Source organism: Priapulus caudatus, unplaced genomic scaffold, assembly GCF_000485595.1.
Source record: "Priapulus caudatus unplaced genomic scaffold, Priapulus_caudatus-5.0.1 Scaffold118, whole genome shotgun sequence".
In the NCBI taxonomy this organism is placed as follows: Eukaryota; Metazoa; Priapulida; class Priapulimorpha; order Priapulimorphida; family Priapulidae; genus Priapulus; species Priapulus caudatus.
This window is the reverse complement of record NW_014577179.1, coordinates 57755-78765: the sequence shown is the minus strand read 5'-3', so window position 1 is coordinate 78765 and position 21011 is coordinate 57755. Positions and strand designations below refer to the sequence as shown.

At 43.4% G+C, this 21011-nt stretch overlaps 2 protein-coding genes across 2 annotated transcripts in view; both read left to right on the top strand.

The window, feature by feature from the left end:
- The window catches only part of LOC106805564 (sodium channel protein 60E-like), a 54760-nt gene extending 53945 nt beyond the window's left edge, over window positions 1-815 (top strand). Inside the window, exons 14-15 of the mRNA XM_014807214.1 lie at window positions 141-269; window positions 798-815. Coding sequence (XP_014662700.1) covers window positions 141-269; window positions 798-815 — 147 coding nt within the window. The remainder of the gene's footprint in view (window positions 1-140; window positions 270-797) is intronic.
- Window positions 816-1771: 956 nt separating this feature from the next.
- On the top strand, window positions 1772-2956 carry LOC106805563 (sodium channel protein 1 brain-like). The gene has a single exon (XM_014807213.1). It carries the CDS (start codon window positions 1772-1774, stop codon window positions 2954-2956), a length of 1185 nt encoding a protein of 394 aa, XP_014662699.1.
- The last annotated feature ends 18055 nt before the right edge of the window (window positions 2957-21011 follow it).

Genomic DNA, 21011 nt, shown 5'->3' with positions numbered 1-21011 from the left:
AACCTAACGACATACGGGATATATATATATACGTTTTGATAAGTCGAGCGGAGAACATTAATGAACACTGCCCTGTCATTATTCCATTATCCATCGCTATACGATCACGTTCACATGCCGCTCGACCTTGTCGTGCGCAGGTCTCGCTCATGAGCACGATCATGGAGACTCATGATTCAGGTAACTCGGACCTGATGGCCTTCCGATCCCTCCGTACGCTGAGAGCACTCCGTCCACTTAGAGCCATCTCGCGCTGGGAAGGCATGAAGGTAATAACGTGGCTTCCTCTAACAACCGCAACGTGACGCGCTCCTTGCATGCATGCGAACTGTATGAGCGGAGGCATGACTGTGTTGAGAGGAGTTAAATTAAAATATGTTTAAATTGACTACGTGACGAATTTTCCATGGTAAAATGTGTAAAATTTTTGTTGCAATTTTTTTACATTAAAAGTAAGAACTAACGGGACTAAACGTATCCTCAAATTCTTACATCATAAGATTGTTTCTCAATTAGTTAAAAATCCAAAAAAACCTGGACGATTTGATATTGTGTTCCTGACATTAATTGCTTGCTATGGGCTATGTATGAGTCACGAGTGTATGTTCACATCGAACAATAATTAGTAAAATAAGAAGTATAATGCAGCAATTTAACCATCAAAAGTGAACAGAATTACTTATATTTTGTGAAAAAGTGGAAATATTTTTTTTATTTTTACTATTTACGGTGACGTAATCACTTTAAATAGTAATTAAATATGCGTTATGTTCAGATTGTTGACGCTTTAACGGTAGTTTCGAAAACCTGTCTAGCTGCGTTTCGTCAAACTGGATGAGGTTTCCAGGGCTCTTCGACAAAAAAAAAAAAATACATGTTTAAGGAAAATTACCATGAAACTACTTTTCTACGATTTATCTGCGTGCGTTATACTATCTAGTATGATTGCGGTAACGCTAGAGGGGCAACTATGCTAGCTTGTCAATCATTCTACTGACGAATTGATATTTGCTGAATCCAAAGCTATGTGGTTCAAATGCCGCTCCTGTCGAGTACGACTGTCACTGTCACTCATTAGCATTATATCTATAATGTACACAACGGAAATGTCACCTTCAAGGCACCACCTCCGCCTGGTTTCATACCTCACTGTACGCCTGCAATTAAGTTTATATCGAACCTACTTGAGCAACAGCAATGTATTGCTGAATATCTTAACAACATGTGATCTTCATTGATCTCTATACACTAATAGTTAATATATATATAGATCAGTAGTGATCTCTCGTGATCGCTCGCAAACAACGTATTCGAACCCAGGATATTCTCTATATACGGCTCTATATGCGGCTGATTCGAACCAATTTGAACAATACAATTGCGCCCTCTATCGAACACTTTTCCGCGCGCTACCGCTATTAGCATACGAACAAAAACGAGTTTCATTCTAGCAATCAGATGCAACAAGGGCAGTTATTAGTATTATCGGCCACGCTTTCGCCAATTATCAGTATGGCACGTGTGCGCCGATCAATGTATATCGACTTGGCCTAGCGTAACGACATGCTCGTTATTTGTCGCGTCTGAAGCTATTGGACTTGCTTATTACTATACTAGTTACTTAAGTGTCCTTCGCCACTCCCGTGCTTAAACTGATTAAAATTGTACTTCTACATGTAATTATTTCTTTTATAACGATGTACTCTGTATTTATGTATGTCATATGCAGAAATAAACTGTTTTCAATCTTTCAATCTTTCTTTCAATCTTCATGCTCATCCTCATTGCAGCCCTGATGCTGGACGACCTCATCAGGAACGTGTTTGTCACTCCGACACTGCTGCGTGTCATCCGAGTCTTCCGCATCGGCCGCGTTCTCCGTCTCATCAAGGCTGCGAAGGGCATCCGCAAGCTGCTGTTCGCCCTCATCATCTCGCTGCCGGCGCTCTTCAACATCGGCGCACTGCTATTTTTGATAATGTTCATCTACGCGATCATCGGCATGACGTCATTCGGCAATCTTCGGCTCGGCGGCGCGCTCAACGAGGTCGTGAACTTCCAGACGTTCGGCAACAGCATGGTGCTGCTGTTCCGTTTGTGCACGTCGGCCGGATGGAACGACGTGCTCGAGCCGCTGCTGAGGACGCCCGGATGCGATCCGGATTTCTCCGGACTGCCGACGTACGAGGCGGGCGGATGCGGATCGCCGTGGCTTGCCGTGCCGTATCTCACGTCGTACATCCTCATTGCCTTCATGATCATCATTAACATGTACATCGCCATCATACTCGAGAACTTCAACCTCGCGCATGCGCAAGAGGAGGTCGGCATCACCGAGGACGACATCGACATGTTCTACGCGCACTGGTCACGCTTCGACCAGAACGCGACGCAGCTGATCAACTTCAGCGAACTGTCAGACTTCGTAGCCGGCCTCGATCCGCCCTTCTGCATCCCGAAACCGAACAACATCGCGCTGACGTCTTTCAACCTGCCGATCGTCGAGGGCGACAAGCTGCACTGTCTCGACGTCATACGCGCGCTGACGAAGTTTGCGATGAGCGACGTTGAGGAGACGGCCGAGTTCGCGATGCTGCAGTCCAACATCGAGGACAAGTTCAAGGAAGCGTTCCCGACTCGTAGGAAGATCATCATCGTCTCGTCGACGATGGACCGCAAGCGCGAGGACCGCGCTGCCAAGTCGATCCAGCACGCGTGGCGACGGTGGCGCTCGCGCGACGAGGCGGCCAACTCGACTCCGTCAATCAACGCGCTCGCGGCCGCCGCGACGCCGTCGCTCTTCCGCAAGGCGGCGATGAAGCGATTCCTGCGCACGCCCACTTCGCAGCGCCGCAGCCGCTCGCCCTCGCCCAGCCGGCGGCAGGGCCTCTCACGCAACGACAGCAGCCGCACGGCGTCGCAGCGATCGCTCGCCGTGCCCGTCAGCACCGTGTAGCCGTGACGTCCCGCGCGATCGGTGGTGACGCCACGCGCGATCGGTGTTGACGTCACCCGCGATCGGTGGTGACGTCACGCGGTCGGTGGTGACGTCACGCGATCGGTCACGTCACGCGAGAGTCGCGGTGATGCGGGGAGAGAAAGGAGGGGATGGAGGCGCCACGTTGAGGTCATCGGAGGGTGATGCTCTGCTGCCTTCTGCGCGCGTCGTCATCGTTTTATTAATGATATATATTTATTACTGTTATACACACGATGAGAATTTTAGTCGGAATTTTGTTTCGACGGCCGATCTGCGCACTGTGCCGCGGTCGGTGCACCGGTGACGTGTCGTGGGTGTTTTTTTGTCCGGTTGACACGGGCGACCTAGCCAGAAATCCTGTCGTATTCCGTGGTAAATACGTGTACAGAGAGAGGGTGTCGTCGTACGGGGCACGGCACTAGTTCTTCGTTAGAAAACCAAAAAATAATGAACAAAAATAATGAACGCATTTCTTTTATTTGTGAGCGCACCGCGACGCGCATGCGCGCGTAGCAGTCCGCGAGGTACGCGCTGCCATTCGGCGCTGAATCGACGTGAGCGAAATGGTGTGTTAATGCAGTTTTTTTGCGGGTTTTCTAGGCGCCTTGTCTGCGGGTTTTTTTGAGCGGTACGATGTGAAGAGGCGGTAGGCATCAGCAAGATTTTTGTTTGCAATGCTGGAACAGGTTATTTTTGTTTGCTTTCACTAATTGAGCACGCGACGTCGGTCCAGCGATTGTGGTAAAGATTTCTTTACGACGAGTTTTGTTTGTGAGAGACAACGGTGAAAAAATCTTCGAATCGTTAATCAAATTGGAAGGTGCTAGAAAATCAGCACCTGATATGTATGCATTGCGTAGCATGTTAGTTAGCGTTGATGCATATGATGCATACATATAACAGCAAGCATGTATTATATCAAGAGTCCATAATAGTCTTCTATTATAAACTCTTGATTATATCAAGTATCCATCCAACAATTTTCGGATGGATGAATACTCGATCATAGCACGAGAGCAGCGTTAGGATCGCTTATACTTAGTTTCAAACTTATGAACGTTAATCTATTTGCAATGCAAGTTCCAAGGTTTTTGATTTTTAAACGTTGTTTAAACCTTTTTTTGTTTGGTTCTAACGATATTGCAACGCCTATCGGGTTTTTATCAGTGCCATTCTGCTGTTTCAGGAAATAATAGTATTTCAAAATGTGCTAGCAAGAACGAGCATTGGTGTCACGGCACGTTTTGGACAAACACTAAAATACTAGATAAAAATATATCGTGAATGCAGTGCAACGTAGGGGTTGAAACACAGTGCTACTTACCTATAGCGGTAAACACATGTAAATTTAATGAATGGACCTCCCCCTGGCAGTGTGATTACGATTAAATAGAGCTTGTGATGGATTGTTGGTTTTTTAATTCATATAGCTATGGCCGGCTCCGAACAGTTTTTGTGTGTGTTTTAACAATGATCCTCTTTTATTAACCGAGCGCCTGTTTAGGAATACTGTTGTAATCATCGTTTGTGTTTATAAAAGTCATGAAATTTGTATATAATAAATCACAAGTTTTATTCCCAAAATCAGCGTTCTTCTTCGCACTCGATGTGTCGATCGCGGGTTATTTTTAGGATTATTGCTATGCGTAGAAACTGGACACAAAACGCGCCCGAAGCATGCGACACGAGGTAAATAATAACAAGAGCTAATAATACCTATTTTATATATACCTATATTATTAGCTCTTGATAATAACCATAATGCAAATAAAACCGCGAAATACGAGAATCCTATTTCCCATAGACCTATTCAGTTTTTTCGTGACGAGGGACTAACAAAACGACTCGAAAATTCAATGTCTCGTAAAGCTCGCATGCATGCTATGCGGAGCGCATTGAGCTTAATGATCAGCCCTATTCTCGGAAACTCTAGCGCAAAGGGAAATTAGCGAAAGCGTAATGTGCATCGAATAGAGAGGACGCTTCGTACTATTGCAATACGCTCGCCATCAAAAAAGAATTAATATGACGATACGAGACCATGGCGATTTACCTCAGAGAGTAAAAGCTTTTTCTAAAAAAAATTATTTAATTCCCAGCGTTTTCACTCGTTCAAGTGCGTGAGTTTTGAAGCGTGAGAGCGTTGAGTTGTGAAGCGGGTGTTCTGCGTAAGCGCGGGTATTGGCGGCATATCGGTGCAATCCACCGGTGCCGAAGGCGTGCGAACGTCAAATTACACCAGAAGCAAGCTCGGAGCTCGTTGCCTCGAGTCGAAACACACGCGCACGCGCGCACACACTACAGTGTTTCAGGCGGCTAACAATTTTTGCTGGTCGCGCAAGCGTCGTACGTATATGTACGTCGGCATCACCGCGCCGGGGCTGAATAAGTTCGTTAGGCACTCGGTGGCGCGCGCATTCCCAGCCTCCGTAATTGCGCAGGCTGCTTGCATCGCAACAATACGCCGTTCGAATCACGCAAACTTCATAACAAGCTCAATCTAAGGCTAATTTCATCGCCGCCACCGATTGAGTAATCAATGTACGCTTCCCTCGTCGCGGTGGCCGGGACTAGTTGCCCCTTACAACAAAGATATTGTATTCGCGCGAGTTGGTGCATTGCGTTTCATCGACCCACCCGGAGCGTCGTTGTTGAGAAGTCCGCGTCTTTTGTAGAAAATGGGCGGCGACTGAAACCAAGCAACGGCTTGCCTTTGGTGATAGTGGGAAGATGGGGAAACGCCATCGCTATACAGCGGGTCCGTCAACGAGTTGTATGCCGTCGTATATCTGCGGTTTGAATACGTCTACAAATACCATCATTTCGCCAAAGAAAACATCAAGGGCAGTGGTAACCTAAAAGAATAAACATTGCAAATGGGCGTAAACAAAAGGTGAACAAGGAAGAAGAATAAAAAAGGAGAAGAAGAGGGAAAGAGGAGGAGTGGGGAAGAAAAAGCGGAAGAGGAGGAGAAGAAGGAGGAGGAAGAGGAGGAGAAGAAGGAGGAGGAAGAGGAGGAGAAGAAGGAGGATGAGAAGGCGGAAAATGAGGAAGAGAAGGATAACAAAAACAATAAAATTACACCTATAGATATCTCTCTGTGACTCTCCCGCGCTCGCTCTCACGCTCGATCTCTCTCTCTCTGTCTAGAGCTATTAGTATAGCAGCGTCCCAATACCGCTTACAAACAGTCCACCCTGAAGACAAACTCCCACTCATTCTTATTAGTTTACATTTACTAAATCAGTAGATACAGCATACCAACTCGGATCATTACGCGCTCCAAATTAAAGGTAGCGTAATATCATCGAGCGCATAGACTCCTCGGTTCGTTTTGGATTCATCCCCTTCCTTCCCCCTCCCCATCGACGTCGCTTTATCGATATATACACGTTGGAAACAATGAGGTTCCCCGTCAGTCGTGCGCGATGCACGATGTCCCATTACGTACAGACAGAATGCATTAGCCACGCACGTGAAGCGAATGCGTAGCGCGCAGCAATCAATTGATTAGCGAAGCTTTAATTGTGTGTGGCGCGAACCACCATCGGTTAGTTATCTCGCTCCGATGCAATGAGCTATCTTCCCTCTGTGTGTATGTCTGTGTGTGTGTGTGTTTACAGTACGAGGGAGGGATCGTGGATGTTCTGTTGACAGCCAGCCAGCGCAACTACTACAACACGATGAAGCGGCTAGGCAACAAGAAGCCGCAAAAAACCATCAAGCCACCAAAGGTTTGATCTTTAGCCCAACAGTTGCCGCTAGATGTCGTACATATCGCCCTCGTACGTTTGCCATTGTGCGAATGTGAGATCAGCTTCTCTTTCAATATATAAAAATCATATATATATATAAATCATCTATCAGCTATTCCGAATCTCATTATACAGTACATATGATCAATGTATTTTCCTGCGCGGATATTAGATGAAACCGCACATGCATTTATAACTTTTAATATACGATTATACGTACGGTATTATATGCATGTTCAGGTTTTAATCAATGTATAAAAAATTTCACGTCCACGCGCGAATACAGGTTGCCTTGATTTATCTAACATCAAACTATGATTTTCACGTCTACGTACATTTTTCGTGTCTCTTTTTCTTAAAATATTTTGTTTTCTACATATGATGAGTAGACGGCATGATTCACAGTTGTACGTGTTACCTCCCCTGAAATTACATATAATACTTCTTTCTTAAACTTCGTTACTGTTACAAGACTACCGTTTTATATACTTTCTCATTCTTCTATGTATAGCCTGTCGCTAAGATTATTATTTTATGTTCGTTATTGTTTGCTGTCCAGGTGGACGCTGAGAACTCTGTGCTAAATGCCGTGGTATGTGTGGACTGCTGCTCTATCACAATGATGTTCAGTAATATTGCCGTGTCAATCAATGTGTGCTGTCGTAACAAACATAACGAGTCAAATGAAACAGCACCATTTATACACTGCAGGCTTATCTCTATATTCTCTGTTACTTATAACTAACACTGTTTATAGTCCTTTACAGTTTATGTTACTTATAACTAACACTGTTTAGAGACCTTTACAGTATATGTTACTTATAACTAACACTGTTCAGAGGCCGTTACAGTTCTCTGTTACTTATAACTAACATTATTTAGAGACCTTTACAGTTTATGTTAGTTATAACTAACACTGTTCAGAGACTTTTACAATTGATATATTAAGTATTGCACACGGACTTATGCATCACTGATATCTCACATTTTGGCGCAATTTCTTCTCTAAATCGTCGTTCTGTTTTTACTGACAACAATCGAACTTTATCCCTTTGCTATGTGCCCCCGACCTGCTGCTATGTACGTTTACATTCAATTTTATTTTTCAAACATATTGTGTATTTTGTTAGATTTATCTCACGTTTTGCGCTTTCATACGATTGGCTAAACTGGCCATATCAACACATCCTATTAATCACGCTATGTAAATCGTCTATATTCCTACTCATAATGGTACCGTAACCCACAGTGCCTGGTATTATGTGTTGTCCGGTATATCACACAATACATGGTCGCATATGTGGCAATTTCAGTTGTTTTAACAAATTTGCATTGAAATGCCTAATTTCGTCATCGTGGAGGGACAATTTGACGGCTAGTTGTTTGCCTTATAAACTACAACTTTTTTCGATCTTATAAATACATTCACAGTATTTATCTATCTATATGTATATATATATATATATATCGCAATAATGAATACAACAAAAAACAATTATACAAACTATATTCGATACACAATATCTAGCTACATATTCAGATTAAACAGATTCGGCTGATTCAGTTGTACTATATTTCTTCCAGTATATTTACCTGTTATATTACCTCCTTGTATGTCCCATATTTACTTTACCTTGTGTGAAATTCTGTGTATTCCTAACCCTGTGTATTCTATGAATTACATGGGACTTTGCCATTAGTTACACTGTTGTAAAATGTACTATTTTTTGTTTTGTTTGTGTATCCCTGTCATACGTATACATCATGGAATTATGTGAGAATTGTGCTGTGGTTCCCAGCAACGATTTGCTTTCCCCTAACCCTAATGCATGCATGTTAAGCGTGTAATATGGAGCTGAGATGTGAGGTGTAGCTAACTGCACGTTGTTACAGTTTCGCGTAAAAATCTCACATACATGTTCTTATAAAATTCTTTATCACGTTCATATAATATTCTTTATTAATTGTCTCTCAGTATACTCTATGTTTTGTTCTTTATATATATGTATATATATGCCTGTATGTGTATGTGTATTTTTGACAATGCTCATATCTTGAGATTATTTTTTAATGACATATTTTCACTTTCATTCTTTGACATTATCGTCTGATAGATTTTAGTATTCGTTGCTTATTTGTTATATATAAAATCCATTATGGTCGTCGTGTATATGTAGCACGCACTAGCTGTGGTTATGCATATAATTAGTTACTTTGATACGCTGATTAGCCATAATTTACAACACGAACATCTAATTAGTTCTAAAATATAAGCCAACGATTGAAAGTCAAATCCAATTAATTTTCGTTCTTCTTTTTAAGAATTCCTTTTCGAAATTGCGCTGCGCTTGCAGACTCGTGAGTTACTCTTATGAATGATAACTATCTATTCACGGCGACACGTATTCATCAAGAAGAAATCCATTACTTTGCGCATTGAGTTGTTAGTAATAACATGCCACGCCGTCGTTTCGAGCGTGAGAGCGAAGCGCGGAGAGTCATCAGAGAGATATCTATAGGTGTAATTTTTATTGTTTTGGTTTCTCTTCCTTTCCTCATTTTCCGCCTTCTCATTCCTCCTTCTTCCTCCTCCTCTTCCTCTCCTTCTTCTCCTCCTCTTCCTCCTCCTTCTTCTCTCTCTCTGTTCCGCTTTTCTTCCCCACTCCTCCTCTTTCCCACTCGTTCTCTCCTTTTTTATTCTTCTTCCTTGTTCACCGCTTTGTTTACGTTAGCCCATGATTGCAATGTTATACCACACCAATTTTCATTCTTGTTAAGGTTACCACTGCCTCTTGATGTTTTCTTTGGCGAATCTGATGGTATTTGTAGACGTCATTCGAACGCACGATATATGCGACGGGGCATACAACTCGTTGACGGCACCCGGCGGGTATTGTGCGATGGAGCGTTTCGCCATCTTCCCACTATCAGCACCAAAGCAGACTCGTTTGCTTGTTTCAGTCGCCGCCATTTTTCTACAAGTACCGGACTTCTTCACAACGATCTCGCCTTCTCGGGTGGTCGATGAATAAGCGGCAATGCATCAACGATCGCGTCAGATTATACAATATCTTCGTTGTAAGCGGGCAACTAGTCCCGCCACCGGACGAGGAACGTACATTTGATCATACTCAATTCGTGGCTGCGATGAAATTGCCGTAGATTGAGGCTTGTTATGAAGTTTGGATGATCGACGGCGTATTGTTGCGAGTGCAATTCCCTGCGCAATTACGGAGGCTGGGAATTGCGCGCGCCACCCGAGCGCCTAACGACTTATTCAGCCCCGGGCGGTGAGTTCGAGTTACATATACGTCCGACGCTTGTCGGACCACAGCAAAAAATTGTTAGGCCGCCTGAAACACTGTAGTGTCGTGCGCAGCGGCGCGTGTGTTTCGACTCGAGGTCAACGACCGGCTCGCCGAGCGTTGCTTTCTGGTGTAATTTGACGTTTCGCAAGCGCTCTCCTTCGGCACATGGTGGATTGCACCGATATGCCGCCATAACCCGCGGCTTACGTCAGAAGCATCAACCGCTTCACAACTCAACAGGCCCTCAATCTACGCTTCAAAGCTCACGCACTTGAACGAGTGAAAACGTGATAATAAAGAATTTTACTGCCTGAGGTATTAATCGCCATGTGTCTCGTATTCGTCCATATCTTAATTCTTTTTATGATGGCGAGCGTATTTGCAATAAGTACGCGAAAGCGTCTCTCTATCGTATCACATTAGCTTTCGCTATTTCCCTTTGCGACTATGAGTTTCCGAGATATAGGGCTGATCTTAGCTCAACTGCGCTCACGCATAGCATGCATGCGAGCTTTACGAGACATCTTGAATTTTGAGTCGTTTTCGTTAGTCCCTCGTCAGGAAAAAATACTGAATAGGTCCGTAATGGGCAAGATAGGATTCTCGTATTTCGCGGTTTTATTTGGCATTATTGTTTTATCAGAGCTAAATAATATAGGTATAGTATTAATGTGTATAATTATGCTCTCTGTTATTTCTTTACCTTAGTGTCGCCATGCTCTCGGGCGGGCGTTTTGTGTCCAGTTTTGCTCACGCAATAGCATATAATCCTAAAAATTAACTCCGCAATCGACACATCGAGTGCAGTGGAAGAACGCTGATTTTGGGAATACAAACTTGTGATTTCTTATATACAATTTCATGACTTTTATAACCACAAACATGTATTTACAACAGTATCCTAAACAGGCCGCTCGGTTAATAAACAGAGGATCATTGTTAAAACACACACATAACTGTTCGGAGCCGCCATAGCTATATGAATTAAAAAATCAACTAATTCCATACACAACTCTATTTAATCGTATCACTACCTGCAGGGGGAGTCCAATTCTCATTAAAATTTCATGTGTTTACCGCTATAGTGGTAAGTACACTGTGTTTCAACCGTCCTCTACACGTTGCACTGCATTCACTGATATATTTTTATCTCATATTTTATGTTTGTCCAAACGCTCTTCGTGACACACAATGTGCTTCGTCTCTTGCTAGCACATTTATTGAAATACTATTTCATTTCTGAAATCAGGGCAGAATTGCACTTGATAAAAGACCCGATAGGCGTTGTCAATATCGTTAGAGACGGCAACAAAAAAAAGGTTTAAACAACGTTTAAAAAATCAAAACCTTGGAACTTGCATTTGGCAAATAGTTACGTTTCATTAAGTTTGAATACTATAGTATAATAGCGATCCTAACGCTGCTTCATCGTGCTATATTCGAGTATTCACTCATCGCCGAAATTGTTGGATGGATACTCTGATATAATCAAGAGTTATAAATAGAAGACCTATGTGAGGACTCTGAAATAGTATACATTGCTTCTGGTTAGATGTATGCATCATATCATCAGCTAACTAACATGCTAACGTTCAATGCATTACATATCAGCGTGCTGATTTTTCTAGCACCTTTGCCCAATTTGATAAGCGATCGAGAGATCTTTATCAACCGTTGTCTCTCACAAACAATACTCGTATCGTAAAGAAATCTTACCACAATCGCTGGACCGACGTCGGTGTCATATTTAGTGAACACAAACAAAATAACCCGTTCCGCATTGAGCAATAAATAAATCTGCTGATTGCCTACCGCCTCTTCAACATCGACGCTCAAAAAACCGCGACCCAAAGGCGCCTAGAAAACCCCAATAAACTGCATTAACACACCATTTCGCTCACGTCCAATTTCAGCGCCGAATGGCAGCGTCGTATCTCGCGGACTGCTACGCGCGCATGCGCGTCCGGCGGTGCGCTTACAAATAAACGAAATCGTCTTATTTTGTTCATTATTTGTTTTCTAACGAAAGAACTATGGCCGATGCCCCGTACACGACAACCCTCTCTCTGTACACGTTATTTACCGGAATCCGACAGGATTTCTGGCTAGGCTCGCCCGTGTCAATCGTCGGACAAAACAACACGCGCACAGGATCACGTCACCTTGTGCCTGCGACCGCGACACATTCAGTGTCGTCAGCATCGCCGTCGAAAACAAAAAATTCCGATCAAAATTCTCGATTCGTGTGTAGTAACAGTATCAAATAATACTATCATTAATAGAAACGCATGACGACACGCTCGCAGAAGGCAAGCCAAGAGCATCCACCGCCACTTTCCGATACCTCAAACGTGGCGCCTCCATCCTCCTTCTTACTCGCCTGCTACCGCGACTCTCGCCGTGACCGTGCCCGATCGCTGTGACCGTCATCCACCACGCGTGGACGTCAGCCCCACCTGATCGCGGGTACGCCAACTGTACCGATCGCGCGTGCGCTCACACCGATTCGCGCGGGCGACGTCACGGGCTCCATTCGGTGCTGACGGGCACGGCCGAGCGATCGTGCGTAACCCCGTGCGGCTGCTGTCTTGCGTGAGCAGGCCCTGCCGCGCGCTGGGCGACGGCGAGCGGCTTGCGGCGGCTGCGAAGTGAGCGTGCGGGCATGACATCGCTTCATCGCCCCAGCCTTTGGCGGAAGAGCGACGTAAAGGTGCGGCGGCTGCCGAGCGCGTTGATTGACGGAGTCGAGTTTTGGGCCGCCTCGTCGCGCGAGCGCCAGTCGCCACGCGTGCTGGATCGACTTGGCAAGTCGTCGTCCTCGCGCTGCGGTCCATCGTCGACGAGACGATGATGATCTTCCTACGTAGTCGGAACGCTTCCTGAACTTGTCCTCGATGTTGGAACTGTCAGCAATCGGCGAAACTGCGGACGTCCTACCTCGACGTTCCGCTCATGGCGCAGAACATCCGTCAGCGCGCGTAATACTCGAGAGCAGTGCAGCTTGTCTGGCCCTCGACGATTCGGCAGGTTGAAAGATCGTCCAAAAAGGCGCGATGTCTGTTTCGTCCGGGATGTGCCAGAAGGGCGGGACGGGCCGGCTACGCCCCACATCCGGCACCAGTCCTCGTCTGAGAGTTTGATCAGTCTGCGGTTCGCGTCTGGGTCGAACGCGTGACTCAGTGCGCGTAGACTACATACGTGTCGAATGTCGTCCTCAGGTGATTCGCCGACCTCCCCGTGTGCGTGCGCGAGGTTGAATTTCTCCGAGTATGATTGGCTGATGTACACTGTAATAATGATGATCATGAAGGCAATGACGAATGTAACGACGAGAGTATATCAGCCCGCAAGCCGACGGCGACCGCATGCCGCCCGCTCGTACGTGACCTGACCTTTTTTTGATGCTCGGCCAGTCCGGAGAAATCCGGAATCCGTCATCTCGGGCGCCTCAGCACGGCTTCGAGCACGGAACCCTGTAGGACACTCGGGCACCATCCCAACTGTTTTCAGTCCATGCGGAAACCGACGTGCACCAACCGGACCAGCAGGCACCGATGCTGTTGCGAACGTCTGGAAGTTCACGCCTCGTTTGAGGGCGCCGCGCGAGCCGAAGCTTGCCGAATGAAACGTCATGCCGGATGATCGCGTAGATAACATTATTCAAAATACAGTGGCGCCGATGGTTGAACGAGCCGCCGGCACCGAGATGAAGAGTGGCGAATACGCTAGCATTGCGGATGCCCTTTCGCGAGCTAACGAGACCGCGAGAAGCGCGACCGTGCGGAAGAACTTGCGATGACACGGCCAGCCCAGTGTCGGAGTGCAAACACGTTCTGATGAGGCTCGTCCAGCATCCCCGCTGCACTGAGGAATCGAGCAGTGACGATGAAAAGAAAGAAAATTGAAAGATTGAAAACAGTTTATTTGTGGCATAAGACATCCATAAATACTGAGCTACGCAGTCGTTATAAAAGAAATTAATGTTACATGTAGAAGTACAATTTTAATCAGTTAAGCCGGGAAGTTGGCGAGGATCACTTAAGTCCATCGCTAGTCTGCCACCCCCCAAGAGTAGATTAAACGTAAAGCAGCCCCGCTGAATAACATAATGTAATGAAGAAGCATAAATTTCAAGCAGATTAAAATCAAAGGAGAAAAAAGTGTAGAGAATACAAATTGGTAATTAACAAAATATAACGTTCACGTCGAATAGGAAGACACACCCGAACAGCGAGTGACCGCGACCCACGCAGGACCGCACGTCGCACGCACTCACGACCGCACGAGCCAGCACGCATGCACACTACACGAGCTTCTTCTCATACATCACCATTCAAAGCTAGTTCACACACACCACATGTCGGAGCCACACATATCTCTATCATATATATTCTATATTTATATAAAGGGTAATGATATAGACGAAACTATAAGACCCAACGACATAGCGCTATCATTTGTTAAACGGAGGGTTCGGTTGATAATCATTCGTTCATCGTCACTATCACCGGAACAGCCAACATCATCATTCACTACACCACATGCGATTCAATCATATTACATATATCACTATTATCATCATCATCAACCGGCACCAGCAAGGAGCATCATCATCCCCGCCACACCGCAACCGGTCATATCTATCATTCATCATCATGCACATCATCAATCATCACATCATCATAATCATTATCATCAACATCATCAGCAGCAGCATCGTAACCCACCTAACAGCGACAGTGCTACGACGGTAAAGTCGAACACGTTCCACGGAACCCAGAAGTAGTAAAAACGCAGTCCGATGAACTTGAGGAGGAACTCGACGGTGAAGACTGGATAGCGTGTACATGTCCATAGATTGACGCGTACTCCACACATTGCTCCGGTTTCTATGATGAGAACGAGCAAGAGTAGCGAGAGAGAAAACATGTTCACAATCGGCTATCTATTACGAGGAGCAAGAGAGAGAGAAGAGAGAGAAGAGAGAGAGAGAGAGAGAGACGAGAGATATTCCAAAGCGGCCTGCTAGGAGGACCGATATGGGGGCGCATAGCGCATGGAATGATATCAGGAGTTTTCATAATATATATGACACTCCTATTAGTGACACTATATATTCAATGACACTGGCATATTATGACATTATATTATGTGCATCCTATGATTATGACATCTATATTATGACACTATATATAACACCTATACTATTATGTGATCACTATAATCTTTAGACTGAGACAGCTATATATTATGACACTTCTATATTAGTAGACACTGATAATTATGACACTATATAGTTTACACTATATATATGAAACTATATTATTGACAATAATATTATGACAGTCTATATAGTTATGACACTAATATTAAAGACAGTCTATAATCTTATATTATACACTGCCTGATGATATCAGCAGCACCGTAATAACTGCCAAGAATCATATTTCTGCGCGATTTCGTGAATGTAATCCCGTGGATTTCTCACGATCTTCAAAGAAAGCTTAAACCGGGGGGGACCATTACTCGTATCGTAAGATCGAGAGGTGCGAGCGGCTTTTTTCTTTACTATTACCAACTGGTTAGGATTAGTAAGACAGGGGAGAGAGGGTGGGTGAGTGAGACAGACAAATGATGAGAAGGAGGTGAGAAAGAGAATAGAGAGAGAAGAAGAAACGAGAAGAGCAGAGGAGAGAAGAGGTGCAGAGAAGACGAGAGAGAGAGATGAGAGAGACAGAGAGAAAAAGAATGATGGTAGAGCAGAGAGAGAGCAAGGAGTTAAGAAGAGACGGAGCCCAGAGAGATGAAGAGAGAACGGAGAGGGAGAGAGATTCGAGGATAGAAAGCCCGAGAGAGAACACTGCGGAGATGAAAGCGCGCAATGAGAAGATTGAGATAGTTAGCAGGCGCGAGACAAGACACTGAGGGAGAGCACTGAGAGAGACAGAAAGCAGAGAAGGAGAGATGAAAAAAGAGAAAGAGAGAGATAGGGGAGAAACAGCGATAAGAAAAGGAGAGAGAGGGAGAGAAGGAGAGAGAGAGAGAGAGAGAGAAAAAAAAAGAAGCGGGAGGGAATACGTACAACTTCCGACTGTTGATAATGTTCGAGGGCCATGAAGACCATGTTGATGAAGATACAGCTGACCACGAACACCTCAAAGCGCGTGTCGTTCACGAAGTCGTAGAACTTTCGCTGAATGCGATTCTGCAACGATAAATGAAAGACGAATGTACATTTTGATTACTTTACTGTTACGAGAGCCGGAGGGGATGAAGGCTGCGCTATACGTCCGGTATAAAGAGGTGAGCGACTTCCCCACTCTTCACTCACACAACATCTGATTAACGACGGCGTGCATTGTTATTACTAACTACTCAATGCCAAAGTAAATGGATTTCTTCTCCTTGATGGAAAGCTGTCGCCCGTGATATAGATTAGTTTATCGATTCATAAGAGAACTCACGAAGTCTGCAAGCGCAGCGTCAATTTCGAAAAGAGAATTCTTATAAAAAAGATAGAAAATTTTTGGATTTGACTTCAATCGGTGGTTATATTTTATAAACCCGATAGTTCGTGTGTAAATTATAGCTGACATTGCAGACGGGGGTAATTTCAAAGTAACATTTTACTGCTATTAACCCGCAAACAGCTTGGCGTGCTTAACATGAAATGCACACGACGACCATAATGGAGTTTTATATATATATAAGCACGAACTAAAAAGTTCTAATTCAGACCCATGCATCTATAGTCCCGAACATCAGAAAGTGAATGAAAATATGTCACTTTAATAAAGATCTCAAGATTATGAGCTTGTAAATAATACACATCTAGTCAACATTACAGAGCTCGGCATATATAATAATATATATAATTAATATATATATTATAGATATATATACTACTATATAAAGAAAAAAATCATAGAGTATACGAGAGACAATTAATAAAGAATAATTATATGAACAATGATAAGAATCTTATAAGAACAATGTATGGAGATTTTTACGCGAATACTGTAACACGTTGCAGTAAATATTCTACACCTCATACATCTCAGCCCATATTACATCTCGGCTTAACATTCTCATTGGCGTTTTGGGGATATAGCTAAAATCGTTGTTCTGACTAGGGAACATATCACAAGACACGAATTCTCGACATACATAGTCATGATGCTAATACGTATGACAGGATATACTAAACAAAACACAAAATAAATAAGTACTTTACGGGACAGTGTAGTAACTATTGCGCAAAGTCTCATGTAATTCAATCAGAATCACCACAAGGTTAGGATATCAACAGAAGTTTCAGCCATAGGTAAAAAGAAAAATATGGGACATACAAAGGAGGTAATATAACAGGTAAATATACTGGAAGAAATTTTAAATGTAACTGATCAGCCGAATCTGTTTTAATCCTGAATACTTAGCTGAATTATGTGTCATCGAATATAGTTTGTAATTATTGTTATCTTGTTGTATACTCATTATTGCGATAGTATATAATAGGAATAGATAAATGACGCTGAATGAGTATTTATCAGATCGAAAGAGAGTGTGTAGTTTTATAAGGTCAAACAACTAGACGTGGCAAATTGTCCTCCATCGTATGACGAAATCTAGTGCATTTCAATGGCTAAAGTTTGTTATAAAACAACTGAAATCTGCCACAGATATACCGGATAATGTTATTAGATGTGTGAGTATCATCGGAAGAACTACAGTAAACTCACCAAGCACTGTTGTTCGGTACGCATTATGAGTAGAATATAGAAACGTTCACAAGCGTGATGTAGTAGGATGTGTTGATATGGCCATATAGCCAATCGTACTGATAAGCGCAAACGTGAGATAAATCTAACCAAAAACAAATGTTGAAAATACAATTGAATTAAAACGTCATCGCAGCAAGTCGGGGCATCATAGGCCAAAGAGAAACGTCGATCTGTTGTCAGTAAAAACAGAATCGGACGATTTAGAGAAGAAATATCGGCCAAAATGTCGACGATATCAGTGCTGCATAATCGTTGTCAATACTTAATATATCCAATATGCTTAGAATGAAAGTCTCTGACAGATGATTAGTTATAACCAAAACTGTAAAGGACTTCAAATAATGTTAGTTTATAAGTAATCAGGACTGTACACGGCTCTGACAGTGTTATGTTATAAGTACCAATACTGTACAAGGTTCTCTAAACAGTGTTAGTTTAAGTAAACATAAACCTGTAAAGGACTATAAACATGTTAGTTAATATAACCAGAGAATATAGAGATAAGCCGCAGTGTATAATGGTGTTTCATTTGATCTCGTTATGTTTGTTACTACAGCACACATTGTATTGACACGGCAATACTGACTCGAACATTCATTGTGATAGGAGCAGCAGTCCAGCGAGCTACCACGGGCATTTAGCAAGAGTTCACGTCCACAACTGGACAGCATGAACAATACGAACATAAAATAATAATCTTAGCGACGCGCTATACTAGAAGAAGAATAAAGGTAGTCTTTAAGGTAACGGTTTATAAGAAAGAAGTATTATAATGATGTAATTTCAGGGGAGGTACACGTACAACTGTGAATCATCCGTTCGACGTCTCATTATGTAGAAAACAAATATATTTTAACGAAAAAAGAGACATCCCCGAAAAAGTACGTAGAACGTGCAAACCTAGTTTGAATGTAGATAAATCAAGGCAATCTTGTATTCGCGGTGGACGTGAATTCTTTATAAATCAGATTAAAACCTGCCACATGCATTATAATACTCGACGTAAATCGTATATTAAAGTTATTAAATGCATGTGCGGTTTCATTAATATCCGCCGCGCAGGAATAATCATTGATCATCTCTCACAAGTAATATCAGATTCGATGCTGAAAAGATGCCATTTTATATTATATATATGATTTTTAATTATATAAAGAGAAGTCTGATCTCACAATTCGCAAAGATGGCAGAACAGTACGAGGCTGGCATATGACTATCTAGCGGGCGAACTGATTGGGCAAGACATGACTTGGGGGCTTGATGGTTTTTTGGCGCTGTCTTGTGCTACGCGCTTCATCGTGTTGTAGTATTGCGCTGGCCTGGTCTGCAACAGAACATTCCACGATCCTCCCGTATGTAAACACACACACGACACACACATACACGACAGAGGGTAAGAAAAATAGCACATTGCATCGGACGAAGATCTAACTTAACCGATGTTGGTTCCGCGCCAACACAATTGAAAGCTTCGCTAATCAATTTGATTGCTGCGCGCTACGCAATTTCGCTCACGTGCGTGGGTAATGCATCTCTGTCTGCACTAAGGCGACATCGTGCCATCCGCGCAACGACTGACGGGGAACCTTCATTGTTTCCAACGTGTATATTATGAGTAATACGTCGATTGGGAGGGGGAAGGAAAGGGGATATCTCAAAACGAACCGAGGAGCTATCGCTGATGATATTTACGCAGCCTTTTAATTGAGCGCGTAAATGATCCGAGTTGGTATGCTGTATCTCCTGATGTTTAGTAAATGTAAATAATAAGGAATGAGGGAAGTTTGTTTTCAGGTGGATTGTTTGTAAGGGTATTAGGACGCGCTATCCCTAATCTCGAGACACCGACAGGCAGTAGATGAATGGCAGCGAGACGAAAAAGGATAAAGAAAGAGAGAGAGAGAAAGAAAAGAAGATTGAGAGAGAGGAGAGAGAGAGAGAAGAGAGAGAGACGAAAGAGAGATGGAGAGAGAAGAGAGCATCGAGCGAGAAGCGGGAGAAACGGGCGAGAGGGAATGTGGCGAGAAGAAGGATGAGATGTGCGGAGAATGAAACAGAAGAAAGAAGAGGTGCATAGGATAGTGGAGCAAAGAGAGGATAATAGAGAGAAAGAGAGAGCAGCGGGAAAAAAGATAGGGGGATGAGGTAGGGAGGGAGGAGGCAGAAGGCAGGATAGCGATTGAGAAGCGTCGGGAGAAGGAAGAGAAGGGAGCGAGAACTGAGAAAGGAGACGAAGAGAAGCAGAAGGAGAAGGAGAAGGAGGCGAGGATAGTGGCCTGCAGTCACAGAACTAGAGCACTCACCTTCTTTTTGAGCATATTGAAGTTGTCGATGATGACACCAATGAAAAGATTCAGCGTGAAGAACGAGCCGAATATGATGAAGAGCACGAAGTAGAAGTAGGCGTAGATGTTTGCTTCACGCGAGGGCTGCATGTCGATCCCCCTCGCATCCACAGCATCCTCCATCACCTCCATCCAACCTTCAAATGTCGCCTTATCCACCATAAACACAGATCACGCTTATAGTTAACACATGAACATAACAACACCATAACATACCTTATTAGTTACACATGAAAACAACACCATAACATAACGCTCATAGTTAACACATGAACATAACAACACCATAACATAACGCTCGTAGTTAACACATGAACATAACAACACCATAACATAACGCTTGTAGTTGACTTCTGAACTAACAACTCCCATAACATTAACGCTGTGTAGTCGATCTAACAACAAACCCATAACTACAAAGCTTCGTAGTAACGTCGAACATAGACACACCATAACATAGACGCTCGTTAGTTACCTGAACATGACAACACCATAACATAACGCTCGTAGTTAACACATGAACATGACAACACCATAACATAACGCTCATAGTTAACACATGAACATAACAACACCATAACAAAGCTATAGTTAACCATGATACAATAAGGACACCATCAACTACGCTCGTATTACAAACTATCGAACATAAACACCATAACATAACGCTCGTAGTTAACACATGAACATGACAACACCATAACAGAACGCTCGTAGTTAACACATGAACATGACAACACCATAAACACTATAAATAACGCTTGTAGTGACACATGACATTAAACACATAACAGTACGCTTTTATTAACACACTAAATAACAACTACCATCAAAAACTAACC

Bases quoted from the DNA above. Each gene is read 5' to 3' on its own strand.
- LOC106805563 (XM_014807213.1), top strand. From the start codon at position 1,772: ATGCTCATCCTCATTGCAGCCCTGATGCTGGACGACCTCATCAGGAAC.